The sequence below is a fragment of the Montipora foliosa genome, chromosome 9 (assembly GCF_036669935.1).
Source record: "Montipora foliosa isolate CH-2021 chromosome 9, ASM3666993v2, whole genome shotgun sequence".
NCBI classification, from domain to species: Eukaryota; Metazoa; Cnidaria; class Anthozoa; order Scleractinia; family Acroporidae; genus Montipora; species Montipora foliosa.
The window spans coordinates 38,929,673-38,949,672 of NC_090877.1; the positions used below are offsets into that span (position 1 = coordinate 38,929,673).

General features: G+C 38.6%; 3 protein-coding genes across 6 annotated transcripts in view; 2 read left to right on the plus strand and 1 right to left on the minus strand.

Moving 5' to 3' along the window:
* Positions 1-1,550, plus strand: part of LOC137970467 (cyclic GMP-AMP synthase-like receptor 1) — a 4,408-nt gene extending 2,858 nt beyond the window's left edge. The window contains exon 5 of one of the 2 annotated variants that reach the window (XM_068816982.1): positions 322-1,550. In XM_068816982.1, the coding sequence (XP_068673083.1) occupies positions 322-839 (518 nt within the window). In that variant the 3' untranslated portion in view covers positions 840-1,550. The remainder of the gene's footprint in view (positions 1-321) is intronic. The other variant, XM_068816981.1, reaches the window with a different exon arrangement.
* Positions 1,551-4,683: 3,133 nt separating this feature from the next.
* Positions 4,684-10,844, minus strand: LOC137970468 (large ribosomal subunit protein bL28-like). Its single transcript, XM_068816983.1, has 2 exons — positions 10,667-10,844; positions 4,684-5,196 (listed from the first exon to the last, which is right to left on the minus strand). The coding sequence occupies exons 1-2, from the start codon at positions 10,804-10,806 to the stop codon at positions 4,836-4,838; spliced, it is 501 nt and encodes a 166-aa protein (XP_068673084.1). The 5' UTR covers positions 10,807-10,844; the 3' UTR covers positions 4,684-4,835.
* Positions 10,845-10,921: 77 nt separating this feature from the next.
* Positions 10,922-20,000, plus strand: part of LOC137970902 (RAD51-associated protein 1-like) — a 20,160-nt gene continuing 11,081 nt past the window's right edge. The window contains exons 1-4 of one of the 3 annotated variants that reach the window (XM_068817555.1): positions 10,922-11,108; positions 11,435-11,502; positions 17,774-17,906; positions 18,685-18,906. In XM_068817555.1, the coding sequence (XP_068673656.1) occupies positions 11,083-11,108; positions 11,435-11,502; positions 17,774-17,906; positions 18,685-18,906 (449 nt within the window). In that variant the 5' untranslated portion in view covers positions 10,922-11,082. Of the gene's footprint in view, positions 11,109-11,434; positions 11,503-16,916; positions 17,056-17,773; positions 17,907-18,684; positions 18,907-20,000 lie in introns of those variants that run through there. The other 2 variants (XM_068817557.1, XM_068817556.1) reach the window with 2 other exon arrangements.

Genomic DNA, 20,000 nt, shown 5'->3' on the forward strand with positions numbered 1-20,000 from the left:
TGAGATGTCTGGATACGAATGACAGCTGATACGAATCGGATACGTGTGGACGGTCGTATACGATTCGTATACGCTACGTGTGTACGCAGATATTTTTGTATCCGCATAAAAAAAATTTGCGGATACAAAAATCTCCAGATATGTGTGGACGACGAATAATGCATTAAAAGTAAAATGTGCTTTGTACATGCACTTTTAATTTTGTTGAACAGTTCCCAATATTTGTTAACCAGAACCACGCTCAGGCTTACAAAAACAAACACCCCGGACACAATCTGCAGATTAGAATTTAATAAAGGTGTTGTCAATGTTGCATTAAAGGGTGGCCAAACCAGGACCTTGTACGGGAGATCTGGCATGATGGCTGTCACCTCGTTGCAAAGCAACCAAAAGGAAGCAATGTTCCTGATCATGAAAAGGGTTATCTTTGGCGGTACTCCTTCTCCGAAGCTGAAAAGAAGCTGTTTCTCCGAGGAGGTCATGGTGAAGCAAGTTCTTGCAGAAAACAGGTGTTACGGATCCTCAAAGCTCTGAAAGAGGAACTTGATCTCCGCCCGTTGAAGTCATATCACCTCAAAACCATGTTGCTTTATGAGTGTGAGGCAAATCCCCATTCTAGCAGCTGGAGCTTTGATCACTTAGGAGATCGTTTCATGGGCCTTCTGCAAAGGCTTGAAGATTGCTTAAGCCACAAAAATTGTCCTCATTATTTCATGAGGGAGTTTAATTTGTTTGAAACATTCCCTGGGCAAAGGTGTACTGAGCTGCTTACAAGGATTCAAAGGATTGAACAGGATCCAGTGAGAGTTTTAAACACTTTAATAAACACACGTGAGTAAGAACCTTCATTTTCCCAAGTTAGGCTAACAGGCTCTTACATATTAAATGGTATCAAGAAACATTAAGGCTACTTAGGTTCTTTAATGGGTTCTTATTTTCTGCAGAAAAAAACCTACATTGTATCTTATAGAATTTAGTGGTATTCAGCCTGTTCCTTATAATAATTATTCCATACATAAAATCTGCATACCAAGTAGGTATTTCCAGAAAAATGAGTATAATAGGAAAAACTGATTGCACCTGTGTCTCCAAAGAGGTCCAAAACAGCTATCGCATTTCCCAAGTGTGCATGATGTTTAGTTTTATTTTAAAAATAATAATAAGAACCTGTTTCAAATGTGAGGCTAAAGAGGTTCTTTTGCAGAGGGGGCTCTAACTGGCAAATTTTAGCCAAACAGGTTCTTAAAAACTAGTCTCTTACTTGCGGATTTTTACTGTATCATTGAATAGCGCTTTAGGTAAAGTACAAAAAATGTGGATTTGTAAGTTTGAATAACGACTATAATCAACAGTTTCATTTTTCACTCCTGGCAATCACTGATACAGAACAGATTATTGATGGGTCATTCACGGACAATTATTTTGTTAATTATGAGGCTTAAATAATAATTATTGTATCTTTTAATAGTAAGTGAAGTGTTTATGGCTTTTAGATCTTAAAAGAACTGTATCCAAAAGCAAGTGACCACAAATCTTATTAAACTGAACGGTGAGAAAGCTGGTGTAGTGTTGAAAATTAATGGCAACCCACCACTATAGTTGACAGTCAAACACGGTTGTATATCCTTATCTGACAGTAAGTTTACATTTTCCAGAAGCAAAACCTGTGCCTTAAGAATATTATTATTATGGCTGTCACTGCGAAAGCCCTAGTTGGCTCTTGGCTGGTTAAACTTTAGAGCCCCAATATCAAAATACACTCTATCTTTATTATTATTATCATCATCATCATCATCATAACAATAATAATAATAATTATTATTAATGCTCCCTAAACATATGCTAAGGCAATAACAAGGAGAATCTGTTTGAAAATCAGTAATTTTTACTTTGAGTAATCATCTCTCACATTTTCATGACTTTCATGTTTGATAGGAAAGATATTGTAAGGGGAAATTAAGATGCTTATCACTCTGAGGGGTAAAGGGATCTTGCAAACTTAACCCTTTTACCTTTAACAGTGCCAATTTTTTGCACAGACTTTACTTTCACTTTCTTTTACCCATGCCAGAGAATAACAAGTTGGTGTTCCTAAGCCTCGAAAGAACTCTTAGGGAGTAAAGATTTACCAAGTCCAGCCAAAAACTACTTAGGTTGACCCTTTCATACAGTTGAACTGGGTTAATTTATTTAAAGTCACCAGGGAATGAGAAAATAGTTTGCATTAAAAGGGTTTGAAATACAGTTCAGCATAAAATACTGTACATTTAATAAATCAAGATAGTGGTAGGCATTTTTACGTATTAAAAAAAATCACAATATTTTTATCTTTCAATTATTACAAAAAAGATGGAAACTTTATCTGCAAATCTCGAAGAGTAGAGAGGAATTCTATAGAGATTTACAGTCTTTGGCACCAGAAATCTATGTTTGAGAACACTTTATAATAATAATAATAATGATAATAATAATAATAATAATAATAACAACAACAACAACAACAACAACAACAACAATAACACTAATAATATGAATAATAAATGTGGTTTATTTATGGGACTGGCAGATGGTGCAATTTGAAACATGCGCAATGGACAAGACAATAAAATAATGTTACATTGCGTTCTGACTTAAGTGGTGAGTTCAAAGTAACACAGGTTCAACTGAACTTGATTGCTCGTTCCCAAAGATCCGAATACACGTATAAATTTACTGTATTGTGGAGACATGTCTAGAAAAAGCCCACGAGGCAAAGCCTCATGGGCTATTGACCCATAGCCCTTGCGAGCTGCAGGGCCAATTGTTAAATATTCTGAGACTTGGGTCTAATTGTTAATTAACATCACTAAGTGGTCCCCTAAACTTCAGTCCTCAAGACGAGGTAAGTACCAGTAGTTGCATTTACCCTCGCCAAGAATAATGTTACAGTCAAAACAGCACTTGAAAGCATTCCTCTAATGAGTGGATTATTGAGTTCATTATTGCAAATTTGATTTCAGTTATCATTTTGATAAATTGTTCGTCGGACAGATGATGCAAAATTCAAATCAAGGCTCAGTTCAAAACTCAAATTTTGATTGGAATATTGCTGGCTTCTGGTGCCAGGTCACCATGGGAATTTCACAGGTTTACTGATTTGCATAATCTGTCAAACAACGGTCATTTCACTCTAGCAACATTGTACCTTTCTCTTATCTTATCAGTATCCTCAAACTTGAGCACTATGTTTCCGAATTAAAGATTGGGCAGAGAAATGAATTTAAAAAGAAAGGCAAATCATGCTTGTTACAACCTTAGCAGATTATACAAATTGGTGAACTTGTCAAATTCTCACCTCGCCCTGGCACTGGAATCGAGCAATAATCCAATCAAAATTCTAGTTTTGAACTGAGGCTTGATTTGAATTTTGCATCATTCATCCGACGACCAGATTATTGAAATGATTCCTGAAATCAAATTTGCAATAATGAACTCATTAAATTAATCCGCTCGCCAGAGGAACGCTTGTGCTGTTTTGAATGTAAACCTTAATCAGGGTTGCCATGGTCAGGGAAAAACAAAAAGGTCAGAGATCTTTTATATTGTCAAAGTCAGTGAAAAATCAGGGAATTTTATTTTTGGTAAACAGTTCACAACATTTTGCGCACAAAATCCCAAGAGATCAATATTGATGGCCTTTGAAGAAATGTGATTATTCAACTAAATTGAGGTTGGTGAAAATTATTTAGAGGTCAGGAAATTTTTTTGTTACTGACGAGTGGTAACCCTGTTAATACACTTAACCTATTGCTAGATACAGGTAGAAAATACTTAAGGAGGCTTGAAAGGGTTTTCAGCTGAGAGTGCGCGTACGCCACACACAATTCGTAAGCTGCTTACGTCAGCTCATGATTCAAATGGGTCACCATAAATAAACAAATACTGCTAATTTCGCTCACCTTTCTCCAAAAGCTCATGATTCAAATGGGTCACCATAAATAAACAAATACTGCTAATTTCGCTCACCTTTCTCCAAATTCCTGTATACATGGAATATCAATAGACATCTCCTATTCACAAACTACAAAAATTCTACACAAACGCTTTGACGGCCACTTAAATCTGTTTGTGTTGGCCTTTAGCTCCACTCATGAGAGGACTCGAATGAGCAGGTGATGCATGCGTAAATGCTCTCATTTTTCCTGATTTTGCAACTTTACTCGTTTATATCTCTGCTTCCAGATGGTGATTTTTTTTCATTTTTTGCATGTTAGCTTAGATTAATTTAAAATGTTTGTCTCTCAAGTTTAAAAAAATTCTGTAGGTGAAAAAAAAGTTAGAGACACATTTCAAAAAAACTGATTTTTCCAAAAACTGGCCTACAGATTTTGTTGAATTTCAAATATTTTAGAGAGTATTTCTAACATTATCTGGTAACGCTGAATGGGAAAATTTCACTGTCCGGTTTTTTCAAAAAAGACAACATATGTTGATTTTAAGGCTCAAAGAAATGCATAATATTGTTGCAATGGTAATGTTATTTTGGAGGAAAATATAAATTATGTGAGAAATCTACAATGGGTACTTAATACCCTGGCCAAAATTAATTCGTCTTGATATAATTACCCTACTGTATCTAAGGACAGAATATGTTTATTTGTTTGGAAAAAGGAAAAACTATTTCAAGCCTCCTTAATCTAAAAAGGACACTTGGTGTTGGATATAAGAATTGGGCTCCCTGTGCATCTAATCACCTTCATTTTTGGACATCAGTGAATAAGTGATAAGACACTTTTGAGAGTTACATGTAGCCCTTCTGAACTACATTTGTATCTTAACAAAAACTGAGTAACAGGTCAGCAAAAAACAACTTGTTTGCGAGGTCCCTTCCAATCAAAGTAAAATCTTGTATTGTAAGTCCTTGGAATGTGAACATGGCGGCTTACTTTTGGCTTGGGAAACACCTCTTTTCTGATATCACTCATTGACATTCCTTGTTCTTTACACTTGATAACTTCTAACATGAGATTTTTTAGTTCTATGGCTGTTCGTGAATGTAGCCATTTTTCTTTTGTGTCGATGATGTAGTTGTCAAATCCACCAGCCTTGTCAATACATCTAAGGGCATGTGTGCTGAACTGAAATCTCATTTTCTGTTCCAATACTTGACTGTAGTATGTCTTGCGCACAACATTTGGCTTCCAAACCCGCTTGGTTCTGTGAAAGAGTAATACCTTATCATAGGAACTTTGCATTAATTTGCATTAATTTAAGGGTAGCTCAAGTTAAGTTGTGTTAATGTTAATTTCCAAGCTGTTAATTAAGTAGCGCATTAATTTCCATGAGCTTGATTACCATTATTTTCCCCGATTGTATTTCACATCAATCATTCACATTAAATTAGTAAATTGTTTACTGTACTTCAGCTGCATTCGCTACTTTCCCATGTCCATAATGCAATATGTTTTAGGGGATTTATTGCATAAAAACAATACAAGAATGTATCAAGCTTAAGTGAACTGGATATTAATAATTGATATCAAGTTCACTGAAGCTTAATACAGTTTCAAGAGTAAATGAATATAATGACACCCCAAAATGGGGCATTACTAAACCTCGAAACAGCAAAACACCAAAACGAAACACTAAAACACCATGTATGAGTCCACCATACATTGAATACTAACCAACAAAGTCATTGACATTAAGATTCAGATTAAGGCTGAGATTAGGAGCAATAACTTTTTAAATTAGGCCTAAAACAATGTTTAATCTCAAATTCAACCTTTGTCGGTTAGTATTGAATGTATGGTGGGGTTATACATGAGAGAAATGGGTCTAAGATCGTTTTCATACTATACTGGACAAGTTTTCGGAATAGGTGATATGATTGGATGCCAGTGGTGATCGGAGCATTAGGGACGGTTCCACTACAAATGATAAGTATTCAGAATCTGAAGCTCAAAGGGGTGGGGACCTCCTTTGAGCTCATGCAGAAGTCAGCACTGTTAGGAACAGCAAGGATTTTGAGAGTGTTGCAGATTGTGATGATGAGGATGATGATAAAGACGATATTGATGATGATGATGATGATGAGAAAGCTGTTAAAATGGTTCCTTTGGCAATTTGTTGCTCAGCTCCATTGTTTAAACTAGTACATGTACTTTACTTTGAGAACTTGGTGATAATAATAATAATAATATTATTATTATTATTATTATTATTATTATTAATAATAAGACCAAGACTCAAAATAATAATAACAATAACAGTAATAATACTTTGCGTAATTACATTAGGCGATTATTGAAAATTCTTTTTGCTGATTGGCTGCACGTGAGGTGATTATTGCATGATAATCACCTACACGTAAGCCAATCTTTTCAAAATTGCCGCAAGCTGTTTTGTCCAGGTGACAGACAAATAAATTAATTGTTTCAAAGAAAATGTATGTTTTTCAAATAATCACCTAATATGTAATTATACTAAACAATAATTCACCTCAGGCTCCGTGAATATCGGCGAATAACAACCCAGACAAAGTCAAGGTTTCTATTAGGGACCTTAAGATTCGCTCACTGTTGTTATATGAGCGAATCTCATAGTTGTTCCAGTAAACTCAATCCATGTATGAGGTGCACATCACATGAGTCCATGAATTACACCCAGGAAAATAATGGTCAATGGTGGATGGTGAGTACTCTAACCACTTTGCCAAATAATCGCTGCAGTGACCCTACTTACAGCAAGAACTAAATCTATCTGTCATGTTGGCCCGTGTGATAATCAGCATAATTTATTTTCCCAAGCACCAAGGTATCATAGGAGACCAAAGGCATTATTATGTACAGCTATAAAAATTCTTGCCTTGGGGTGGGAGCATTTCACCTTCTCTTTGACCAAGTTTCAAGGTCCACTGAGTGATCCACTGCTGAGAAACAGTGATGAATATTCAAATATTCAAAATCCTTCGAGGCTCGCTTACAACAAATTTGGACACAGGTGGTCAACCATTCACTTGAGCCTTGATAAGGTGAGAGTAAAAAAGTGAATGGCTGACCAGCCGTGTCCAAATTTGTTGTAAGCGAGCCTCGAAGGATTTTGAATATTTGACTGTGAAACTTGGTCAAAGAGAAGTAGATTTATCCCTGAGACCATCACAGGAGTTTGGTGGTGACTGATGCCGGAGAAGTGTGATTAATTTTTATTGGCGAGATGTGAGGTACAGTGTAAGGTAGAAATTAATTACTTTACAGTTTTTCCTTTATTTATGTACGAGTGACAACCCGGGAAATTGAAAGTCGCTTAAGTCGCATTCAATCAGGCAAATAACCATACAAGAAGCGAGAAAGTCACCACCACAATAAAGTGCATGTATGGCTTTTGTTATCAAGATTCCCATACAAATCCTTATATTTAATTTTTTACCCTCCGAGTCTGGGCCGCCTTTTTCGTGGTAAGACGGTAAGACCTTTTATTATCAGAGCTTGAGATTAACAAACAAATCCAGTTGCAATTTTGCGACAAGATGTGAAATTTTAGTCACAAAATTGCCAAGCTGATAGCCGTGCTGCATTGAGCCCACAATACTTGTGTTTAAAGAAACCACTGAAAATGGAGATTGACATCAAAGGAATGGAGTTGTGCCCGTAACATCGCAGTGAAATTATGCTATCTTCATTTTGAAACAAAATACACAGAGAGAAACAAAATAATTTTGTTATTTATTTTAGCAAAAGTAGCAATTGAAGGTAAAAACTAAAGTAAAAAAAGGTTGCAAATTTGCAACTTCTCCAGATATTTTAGTTGCAAAGGGAAAAAATTCAGTCACAAATGTGACTGTATTGGTTGAAATTTCAAGCCCTGATTATGCTTTGTGAATCTCATCAATACTTGGAATGCCTTAGCAACCAACCCATCATGAAGTTGTTTGTCATGAATCTTAGAATACGATGGGAGAGCATAGCAAATTAGAACGTAAGTTCTTCACGTATTAACTTTGGCAACAGCATGGCTACAACTACCTAGCATAAAATAATTATACATGTATGTCAGTAGTAGTAATGGTAGCATAAAGAGAAGAAGCAGCTGTAGCAAAAGAGGCAGCAGTAGTGGTAGCAGTATAAGATCAAACGAAATACATGTAAAATCTTGGTGTGTGATGAGATGGAAAACAGTAGTACATGGAAAAAACCTCTAGAGCAGAGTAGAGATTAGTAACAAACTCAACCAACATATTGTGTCAAGTCTGAAATTATTGATCTTGATTTGTGACAGCAGAGTGCTTTCACCATGGTACCTGCCTTACACCCCAAACAAGGGCTTTGCAAGTTTGTGTTATCAAAATTAACTTAAAGGCAATTATGCCATGAAAAGTGACAGGGGTATATTATTACAAATGATGCTATTAAAGAGGCCCTGTTAGGGGTAAATTCCGACAAGCGAAATGGCCTTGAACCGGCGACATGAAAGCCACGAATTGGCGACGACCGACAGACTATTACAACGAATTAGTGAAAGCGACACAAATGTCAAGACTGACCGACAGCGAATTTCAGAATTGTGAATGTTCTGCGGACTGCGGAACATTTGCGCGTACACAATTATCGTAATTACTTAATAATGATCATTGTTAACAATAATGGCCAATTATGGCTAATAAGGGTCCAATAAAGGCGAACAGAAATACATCTCATTTTACTGCTGTTTTGATTGTTCATTTCATGAGATTGACATATTCAGTGCATCACCCCCTTTGAGGACTTTTCCGCTTTGCATATCATGTTCTCCCTGCATGACCCACGTGCACACTCCATCAGTCTGTCAGAGAGGTACTTTTTTCTCTATTGATCACGTTCATCTCGGTGTTCCAAATCGTAAGCGAGTTATTGAAATACATCACTACCAGAGTCATAAGCGAGTTGTTGGAGTGCCGAAGTTGTGCACGGTCAGAGTCACGTGACGGGTCTGTTCAACATCAGAGATCGCGCTATTGTTTAACCCTTTGAAGTTTGCCGAGTTTCATAATCAGTCCCCTCTACTAACTATGATTTTTCACAGACCTTTTGTAAACACATGCCTTGCGGATAATGAATGGTCGATAATGTCCTTCCTCCTGGGTTGTCATAGTTACAGAAAAGCACAGTCTGACAACTAAATCAGAGTTGAACTCGGAAGAAACATTAGACTCTTGCACTACCAGAATTGTAGAAACGCTATTATAGCTCGATTGCTTTGCCAGATTAGGCCTTTATTCACTTGTATAGTTTACTAGATGGAATTTCATTGACTTCAACAACTATTCCAAGTAGTCTGAATAGGTATTAAACATTAAAAAAGGTCTCAAAACCCTGGGCTTAAAAGTACTAAAGATAGAGGCCGTATGTTCCGTTGGCGTCATTCCAGCGAATGGGGATTGTCAGAGGGGCAACAAGCTAAAATTTATTAATGAAATTCCGACAGGCGACACAAGAATGTTCCGAAATTGCGACATAGCTAGCTGTGAAATTCAGACGGAGGACATGGGCACCTCCCCTAACAGGCTCTCATTAAAGATGCAAATATCAGGTAGGGTAGGCATTCTAGAATTTACATGTAGCCCTGAGGAGAGGAGGATGGACCAGAATTTCTGTCACGCTTTTCAATACTAACTTGAACCAAACTTTTATTGTCTCTGTTAGTCAACTCCTATGTTTACTGTGGGTAATCTCAACAGATGTATCAGCCGATATATCGGTCGACAGTTCCTAGATGAATCTCAATTGAGTATTGGACATGTCAGTGATATTTCGGTCAACTACATGTATCGGTGGTATATTAGTCAGCTGTCGGTCGAATATCACTCCTGTGTCAGGTTATCGGTCAAGTGGATGAGTCCTATGGTTTTCTTTTAAGCAATGACAGAATCAGTCATTGCTATCATGCTAGGGAGGGACATTTTACTGTCACAGAGGCACGATTACTCTATGAAGCAATCCAAAGAGCCCTGGGAAGAAGGCGCATGGTTTTAGGCGAAGGGAAATCTTCTTTATTTTCAGCTTCAAAGTGTATCATCGCCCGTTGTCTAGCTGTTTCTTTCTCTGATCTACTGATAGTTGTCAGATACTCAGTGAATTATTGGCGAAGTGTCGGCGAGTTGTCAGAGAGGTATTGGTGAAGTATCGGTGAACTTAAAGCCATATCGGCCAACATAAATCTCGACCAATAATACATCGACTGTCGACCAACTATGGGCCATTCCATTTTTTATCCGGACCCCCCCCCCCCACCCCCTCTGGAAAGTAAACTTTTGACCCCCTAAGAAAAGAAGATCAAAGTGCCGTCACACACTGCCCCTTCAGAATTTATTCAAAGATCAAAGGTGCCGACACAGTTACCCCCTCAGAAACGGCCTTTAAAGACCCCCGCTCCCCCTCAGAAATCCCGTTACTTTAATAGGGGGGGGGGGGGGGGCGGATAAAAAATGGAATGGCCCTATGAACCACCTGTTGTCCGACTGTCGACCCAGACATTGAGGCATTCATGTGACATCATCGCTTCCAATGATGTTGGTGGACGAAAAAAAACGATCTCTCATTAGCTCCTTTTGTTTGTCCACCAGCAATTGTACATTGCAGCCTTGTAATCTGCGTCTCTAGCTGGAGATTGGTTGCAAACTACCTAGTCATCATCAGCTAGTAACTCTTACTTTTTTCCACTGAATGTGGTCTCGTGCCCATACATGTATCCTTTTCCATGAAAAATTCCTTTATGTACTTGTTCCGGGAAGGTTTTGGCTCGTTTCGGTAAATTCTTGAAAAGCATAAAACGTACGCCAAGAAGAACCATTGCGTACAGGTATAGAAACAGTTCAACTTGTTTGACTGCAACCTTCATGTAAGCCATCACTTTCCTCGACCTCTTTTCGACAACGAGGCTCAAAAGGTCCGCTGTATTTCGTATCGCAGAATACAATGTTTTGGCGCCAAGGCATATTCACGCGGACATTCACGCGTTATTCACGGGAATATCTGTTGATTTTAATGTTGTACAATCTTTCAAAATTTTCAACACTGAAGGTTTGGCTGATTTCGTTCTTTTGATAAGGTGTGTTTAGTCACTGGTATGTCACTGGGGAGACGATCTGACAGGTAAATGAACGTTATCAAAAATGGTAATTTATACTTTCACAGACGCAAACATCCAATTTTTGATCTTTTTGTATTTAGCAAAGAAAGAGTGTTGTCTCGAAGACAGTTTAGTGAGCAATTTGCAAGTATGGCAACCTTGATGTCAACTATAAGTTCCCTTGTGGTTAATTAGGGACAAATAAGTGTGACACTTTTGACATGTTTAATTTTGAACGACCCACAGGTTTTCATTTCCAGCTTGTTGAGAAATTATATCAGGAGTTTAAAATAGGCTTTTAAAGTGAGGGTGACTCAGATTGATTCAACGTTTGAATGTCTTTACGCAGAGTGCGCAAAAAAGTCGATTACGCGAAGTTTTGTGAAGAAGAAGATGAGAGCACAAACAACAGCGACGGTAGGGACGAATTATATAAACTAATTAACAATTAGACCCGTAGCCCGGAAGGGCTACGGGTCAATAGGTAGCCCATGAGGTGAAGCCGAAAAGCATGACATTTTCTTTCGTTTTATTCCCAAATAAATATTTCTTCAACTTGCATTTGCTAACCTTATTATTGCCTTTTCTGTCCGACTAGTTGAGTGATACAAAAACAATTAGACCCTTCGCCCTCAAGGGCCACAGGTCAACAGCCCATTTGGCCTCGCCTCATGGTCTATTGACCCGTAGCCCTTGCGAGCTGCAGGTCTAATTGTTAAATATTCTGAGACTTTCACTCAACAAAACGAGCACTTTGATTTCTTGATTTTTGGTCACGTGCCCGTGATCAAATTCAAATGTATCCTGACCGGGATATAATTCCGCAGTTATTACCCTCTCCGGATGTTTTTCTGCAATTGTTGAAGGAAAAGTCTAATTATATAACAAAGCAATTAATGTCTGGTCCCTTTGGAAACTAGTTAGTTTTGTTTTCTGAACCACTGAAATCATGTGAGAACTCCATGTATTTTATTGCATGCTTGATTGATAAAGCTCAGCTTGATTCTCACAATGATCGCACACTGTCAGTAAAGCCAAAAATATCCAATATTCTTGATTTTATTCCCACGACCTTTCAACTTAGGCAAATTTCTCACCAAAATTTCCTGGCACATGTGAGGAAACGGCTGAGCAAACTGCCACGTGAGGCAGTTTGCTCAGTTCTTTCCTCACCATGTGTGGCAGGCTTAAGAAATACACTTATTTCTCTCAACCATTGTACAGGGTTTGTGCTATTCCTTGAAAAGCCCTGGAATTTAATTTTGGACTTGAAGGGTGCTTGAAAAGCCCTTGAAAAGAAGGATTTTGTGGAAAACTGCTTGAAAACTCCTTGAATTTTTTCTTGAGTGAAAATTGTTGAGATTGCATCAGGCCAAGTTATAAAGAGACATTTCAAAAATTGAGCCCAAAATTGACTATTAGGGAAACATTAAAACCAAAAATTAAAATGCCTGTGCGTACACTTAACTTGCAGGATATGGTAAGGAATATCAAGATACAGTAGGCTTTTTCAGCAAAGAAAACACTGAAACGCTATGTATGGTATAGCAATCTTCCTATAAAGACTCCTTGAAAACTAAATTCCTGGTTCTTGAAAACTCCTTGAATACTCCTGAAATTTTATAGGCAAAATCGGGCACAAACCCTCATTGTAATAAAGTCATCATTGTTCTAGTGAGCTGGAGATTATTATATGATTTTTACTGAAATCGTCTTCACCAAAATTTTATCGAGGCATAGTATGGCAGTTATTGATTTACATGTTAGAGAAGTTATATTAATTTTAATTATGAAAGACATATGAACTGCAGAACTAAACATTTTGAGTTTGAAATTCAGGCTTCAATGGGATTCCAACCCATGATCTTTGTGATGCCACTTTATGTTGAATATCAAATTTGAGTGTACTGGCATACCTGTCCAGACATGTGTCAGATCTCGGTTTCATTTAACCCTTTCACCACTAAGAAATTAGCATAAAGGTTACATGAGGAAACCAGCTGATTTATTGGAAAATCAGCTGTGTTTTATTAAGCTCATTTTTCAGTGGGAAGGAGTCATTTTGGTATAAGGCAACCCCATATTAAATTTGAAGCTAATAAAATGTACTTTTCAGATTTCTAGGTGGATTTCCATATCCACCAATCTAGCATCAAAGTGAGGCTGCGGAAGTATGACAAGAACTAAATGTGACCTTCCACGGGAAAACGTACACTAACGCTAAACCGTTAAATTGACCGAAGCGTTAGATATCCGTTAGCCGTCCGTTAGAAGTTTACATGAAACCGTCAGAGCGTCAACTTCATCCGTTAGAACGTTAGTCTTATCCGTCAGAGCGTTAGGTTCATCCGTCAGAGCGTCAGCCTCGTCCGTTAGGGGTTTAGCCTCGTCCGTTAGAGCGTTAGTCTCATACGTCAGATGTATAATAGTTATCAACCTTATCCGTTGGGCAAATCTTGGATTCTGTTGGCAAGTGAATTAATAATCTGTATCGATTGTTCCGGATCAGAGGATTCGTAGAGCGTCGTTTAAAAATGTGACCCTCTTTGGGAAAACCGGCCGTGTCCTTCTACAACTTAGTAGAATTACATGTAGTAGAGCGCTTTTTAAAAAATTAAAAATACCGAGAAAAATGAAGGGTTTGTGTTCGACGTTCACCTCTGCGTACCAATAGTAAAACAAGGGTGGAAAGCTCGATTTCGGATCGCTCCAGCACGAAGCCGATTTTCACTGACAAAATTCGCATCGTACAGGTTTCAAATCACGCACCAATCAAGCTGAAACTCACAAACAAATTCCTATCGTACAGGTTTCAAATCACGCACCAAGCAAGCTGAAACCCAGAGGTTTCCTTTCATGCCATTATATCTGAAATCCGTCCAAAACTCGAAGCGCTGGACCTCAAATAAAATTGAAAAAATCCAGCATTCGGAACTCCAAGGAAGCGTAGTTGGAGTTTGGTGTGACGGCTTGCAGCCGTCACAACGTTTGCTCCTCTGTGATTGGCTAATAAGAAATCATCATCCAATCAGAGAGGAGCACATGGCGTGACGGCTGCAAGCATGTATCTAAAGCCGGTATACGAAAATCCTGCTACGCATCCTTGGCGCTGGGAATGCTGGAGTTTTCGATATTATTTGAGGTTGAGCGCTTCGAGTCTTGGATGGATTTCAAGCTGAAATAACTACGCTAATAGGTAGAATGGACAATAAAGACTCCAAAAACGAAGACCAAAGATCGAAGACCCATCCTGCGCGAACGCCAAATTAAATGTGATTGAATGATGCATGACTTACCAAATTTCAACTGAAAAATATCTGTTTAACTTAACCACTCGCCTGGAGTTTCTCGCGAGCTTTTTTGCCCCCTCGGCATCTTAACTGATGATACAGAACTCTTTTATCGTATTTATAGCAAAGAGCTCTCTTATGAACGCACCGCTTTGAATTTATCGTTACTTCGGCTTTGAAAACAACATGAAATGCTACCTTTCTTTGGATGAAAATAATCATTTGTTGTATTTTACTTTGCAACTACAGTAGCTAATGAAGTAATGGATGCCGTGAGAAATTCACAATTTAGTAATGCATCGCTTCATTGTGAGTCCGACGGTCAAAACATATCGAGATTAGCCACTTTTATCCGGACTTCGTTGCATTCAGCAGTTATGGCACCATAAAAACAGAATATTTTTACATCAGAGCAAAGCTTCAGGAGGACTGGGTGGGGGGGGGGGGGGGAGAGGACAGGATACAAACCACTTTGGGCGAGGGGTGGGTGCTTTAGTCATTGGTCTTTCCAGTACTCAGCTTGGGTGTGCCAGGCCTTAAAACAATTTTTCTCTCTACTGATGCACAACTAAACTTCACAATGATCACACTTGAAAGTAGTCATTGCCATTTTGCACGGTACTTGATTCTTTGGGGTGTAGGGGTGACTGAGAGTGTAACGACGTCTCTTCTCCATGCACACTGGTTCAGCCGCCTTTTTCACTTCGAACCATCAATTCGTCAACGTCGCTATTTTGTTCAAAAATTTATTGGAAAGAAAAAGTTTTAAAATGTCAATTGCCTTCCCACTGCTGGGCAATTGATCAACAGTTGGGCCACAATGCGTACGCTCAAATGCAACACGTGGATAATCCTCATAGTAAGATTGAAAGGCCGCACCACTTGGGTCTTTTTCCCACTCGCTGTCATCGGGCATTTCAAAATCAAAGCCTCCAAAATCTTCTTCATCACTGCTTTCCCCAAAAATTTCATCCAATTTGTTCTCAGAGCCACTTTCATCGGAAGAAGAGTCGGCCATTTCTTCACGCAAATTAAGGATGGCGTCAACGTGCGCGCTGAACTTCTTCAATAAATCTTGGCAAAATCTTGTATGAAACAACATGGTGGAAAACATGTGCTTTCAGGGGTTTGTTATTGTAGCAGGCCTTCTGATAGGGTGCGATTAAAAAATGCAAATTATGCGATTTTTTCAGGGCAGATTGTGCGATTAAAAGGGCCAATTATGCGATAAATAATGTAAATTATGCGATTTTTTTTCTCAGCAATTTTAAGCTTGTTTTATAAGGTTTCAGGTTAAGAAAAACACTTTTTTGCTGCTCTAACACACACAAAGGAACAGTAATTACGTATCTCGATCGGCATTAGTTGGGATGAATAAAAAAAATGAGGTCTTCTGCACTACCGGTGCACCACGTTAAAAGTTGAAAGGACACAGCTAAAATGCCAAATGAATGATCAAGGTGCTTGTCAACCACGAACTTCCGAAGATGGTCAATCACAATATGGCCATACCCCCATTTATACGAGAGAAATTAAGCCGCAGGTTTCTCTGGCCGCGGCTTACAGAAGACTCGAATGTTCACCCCGTACCGTATAAATGGTACAAAATCTACGTTCACGTCTTTTTCAAGCCGCGGCTTATGTTGACCTGGGAATATATATTCGTATAAATAGTTCGTTTTGCGTATTTTGTACACCGTGGCTAGAGTAAACCGCGGCTTATTTTCTCTCGTATAAAAGGCCCTAATATTGCACGACCAGAAAAACATCAGTCCATGATCGTGAGCTGTGAGATTGGGCGGAAGGTGGGAACTTCCTTCTTCGTCGAAGAAAAAGCGAGCGTTTTCACAACAAAGTTATGCATGAATAAGTTTTTATCAGTTTTCAACGAAAGAAACTACATTTTGCCGAAAAACTTACAACTTCGCTTATTTAGAAGGCAACTGTGTCATTTCAGTGGTGTGTATATAAGGGCATGTTTGTGTTGCACCAATAGAAGGAGACTCGTACCAGGTCCCCGACATGAAAAATAAAGCCTTGAACCTCGAATGTTTACGAAATCGAAGGTGACAAAGGTTTTTTAGCCTTTTTCCAAGATAAATCATCTTAAAAATGGCGTATTTATGCAGGAATTTCTAAGAAACGTGTTGATTTATGTTTCATTTTATGAATTTTGTGCGTCATTTTGTGAATTATGCGATTTTTCGTGAATTGTGCGATCGGATGCGATTTGAGGCCGATTGTGCGAAATCGCACCATCGCGTAATATCAGAAGGCCTGTTGTAGATTTCATTAATAGCAATTACCCCCCTCTAGATATCATTGTTTTGGTGGTTTCCAGATCTCAAGTGAAAATGGTTGAAATCCCGGAAAAGCGGGATAGTAGTAGCCTGTGTACAGACCGCCCCTCCCCTCAATAAAAATCGGAGAGGAACGGTCTGTGATTTACCGTTAGTAATCGTGTTCCGGAATAATTTTGCATACATTATTTAGTAATCTACGCTGACCAAAATTTGCGTGGCTCATATTTCGTTTGGAGCTAAATTCTCAAAATGGTGGTCAATGAGGTAGATTTCAAACGTGCATCGAAGAGCGTCTCCTATAGTTTTAAGATACCTTGGCTTTATAGCATAGAAGCACTCTTTAAAGGAGAGGATGTATTTGCAAGTCTTCCAACCAGGTACGGCTCTGATCTTCAAAACAGCACAGATCGTTGCCGATGAGCTGTTATTTTCCTCGGTGTGTACATTCTCAAATCTTCCATGGCATCACGTTTTGTAGATTGTACTTGAGAATGGCTAGGCTGGTTGGGATTACATTGACTGGTAAGGAATAGCGGGAGACGTTTTCGAGTGGACAATCTTAAGAATAGTGCTATATTCACCTCGTGAAGAGCGCTTTCGTTTCTTTTGCGCTGACAATTCCTACAAATGTACGTTGAATCGATTTCCACTTTACACTCCATAGATAACAATTCCGCTCGTACTTTAAAAGAAAAACCTCTTTGACAATCAAAAAGATTCTTATTCGTATTTTGTACCGTGCTCAAAGTACACACGAACGAACTCATCGTAAAATCTCTCACGGTGGTTCTCACGGTGTTGATGTGGAGAAATAAAAATAAAAGCCAATCAAAACTCGTTGTTTCAATGATGTAATGATCGATGGGTAATAACCAATCAAATCATTTTCCACACATTCCAGGAAAAATCACGTGGTATGGAACACGATTATCAACGGTAAATCACAGACCGTTCCTCTCCGATTTTTTTTTTGAGGGGAGGGGCGGTCTGTACACAGGCTAGATAGTAGGTATGGGGACATGACCGAGTTCCCGGAAAACTGGGATAGTGTGGTGAAAGGGTTAAGTTTAAAACACGATCCTGTTTTTCATTTAGATGATTTTCAGGATGATATAGGTTCTGTTCCTGTCAAGAAGACTAAATCTACACTAAAAACCAATAGCAAATCAAAACAAGAAGAAGTAAAGAGTGCAAAGAAAGAATCGGGAGCACTGAAGAGAAAAGAGAGGTAAAACATGTAGCAAGCTCAAATTTGCCTTCGCAGCAGGCAGTTTGGTGAACTTTCAACATTTTAATCTTTCCACCGGGGTTCACTTTCAAAGGATCGGTTGAACATAATGGCCGCACGAAAACCTGGACCAAAGCAAAGGGGTTTTTTGCCTGAATACGGATCCTGCGAAAGTCAACCCCAGTGGAATGAAGCTTCTAAAATTCACTAAACCGTCTGCTTCGCAGGCTAGCTCATATTGAATACCAATAATTGCCTAGAGAAAAATACAAGAATTAACAGAAAAAAGAAGTCATGTACGGTGTGTTGAGTGACTGGTCATCCTCACAACCCTCAGTTTTATTATCATTTTATAAATTATTGCAAAGTTTTAATTTATACAATATATTAATTCTGTTTTCAAATTGATAGATTACAGAAGTTTGATGCCAGATAAAACTGAAATCAAAATGCTTGTCTGTGAGGAAAATCACAGCCCATTTCTTTAGGAAGAAATGGGCTGCGTTTTTAAACTAGCAAATGTGGTAATTGTGTTTGTAATGTGTAAGTTGCAGCTTGTCCTTTGTTTTGATTTGAATGTAGTGGTATTTGTATTGGTACACGTAATCACATGATTTCAAGTGCAATTTGGAATTAAACAAGCAGGAGTAAAGTTTTTCGAAGAAAAACTGCATTTCTCTCAGCCAATAAGAATGGACAAATTTTTTCTTGTATAAATATTAGAAAGGAAATAAAGTTAAATGTAGAAACCCAACAGTCCTGAATGTTTTTTGTGCAGGTTATCTAGAGATGAAAAGCTTTACCAAAAGGAGTTGGAGGCAGCTTTAAAAGCATCTATCAGGGAATCTCAGCAATCGCCTGTTGATAATGAAAGTAGCAGCACTGCGAATGATAATGATCCGGACATTTCAGATGATGATGTTGAGGTTTCATCAAAACGAAAGAAGGCTAGACTCCTTCCCTCTTCTGATGGGGAAGATAACAATAAAGAGAATACAGGGTAAGTTAGCTTATGAGTGGTGGTGAGCTTAAATCCTGCTGGATTAAGATTCTGGGTATTTATTAATAAATAACTGAGGAAACTGGCTGCCTTTGTCATGATATTTTTTAACTGGCTTGGCTGTTGCATAGTGAGTGGCAGCCTAGCCAACAATATTATTTTTCATGGCTACTTCAAGCGTGATTCCAGGGTACTTTCATACCCCTGCTTGTTTTCTCACCACCTTGGTTCCCTGCCTACTGATAAAATTTGATTTAAACTCATTGCCAATAGATGAGCTTGGGAAAGGTGCCTTTGAAAGCAGGTGGTGGTGCCAAGCAAAATACAAGACACAAACAGGGTGCGTAGGTATCCATAGCAACTCGGAGTGCAGCAACTACAGTACCGCTCAAAAGTAAGTTACCACCCTCTCGTGAGACGAGAGTCTCGTCTCTAGAGACGAGATGAGTCACTTGTCTCGCGAGACGACTCTCTCGTTGTTAGTCTCACGAGACGGTTCGAAAAACTGTAAGTGTTTGCATAAACGAAAACTTTCCGAATGTATTAACCTGTTTATGAAGACACTAGCGCTCCAAAACGTAACGCGTGACACTAAAGGTTTAGGTCAAAGTGCAGTTGGTGGTGGTGTATTATTAGGTGGATTTAGCAACAGAACGGGAACGTCAGTGGCGACGTCGCGCACAGCAAAACTACCAATGAGAATTTAGAATAGACAAGAAAAGAGTGGAGTCTATTCTATTCTGAATTCTCATTGGTGTTTTTTCTGCACGCGCCATCGCCACTGACGTTCCCGTTCTGTTGCTAAATCAGCCTATTGTCTTTGCTTGTAGACATCTGCCCGTGAAATCTGAATTCACCGTAGTTCTTTGATTCGAAACTGATTTAGAGAAGAAATGTTTCTTTAAACTTGCACGACAGCATGCGGTTGGCGGTCGGTGTGTTTTTGTCTTTGCATGTCCACATTTTAACCTCGAATCGGCGCGTGAAATCTACATACACTGTACTTTCATTCGAAGCTGATGTTGAGGATAAATGTTAATTCCATAATTTTGCGTGGCAGCATGCGGTTGCCGGTGGTGTATTATTGCCTTTGC

Excerpts from the sequence above, each read along its gene's own strand:
- LOC137970468 (XM_068816983.1), bottom strand. The coding sequence starts at position 10,806 with ATGGTTCTTCTTGGCGTACGTTTTATGCTTTTCAAGAATTTACCGAAA. Across the intron at positions 5,197-10,666 it reads ACCACATTCAGTGGAAAAAA|AACCAAGCGGGTTTGGAAGC; the intron begins GTAAGAGTTACT and ends ACTCTTTCACAG.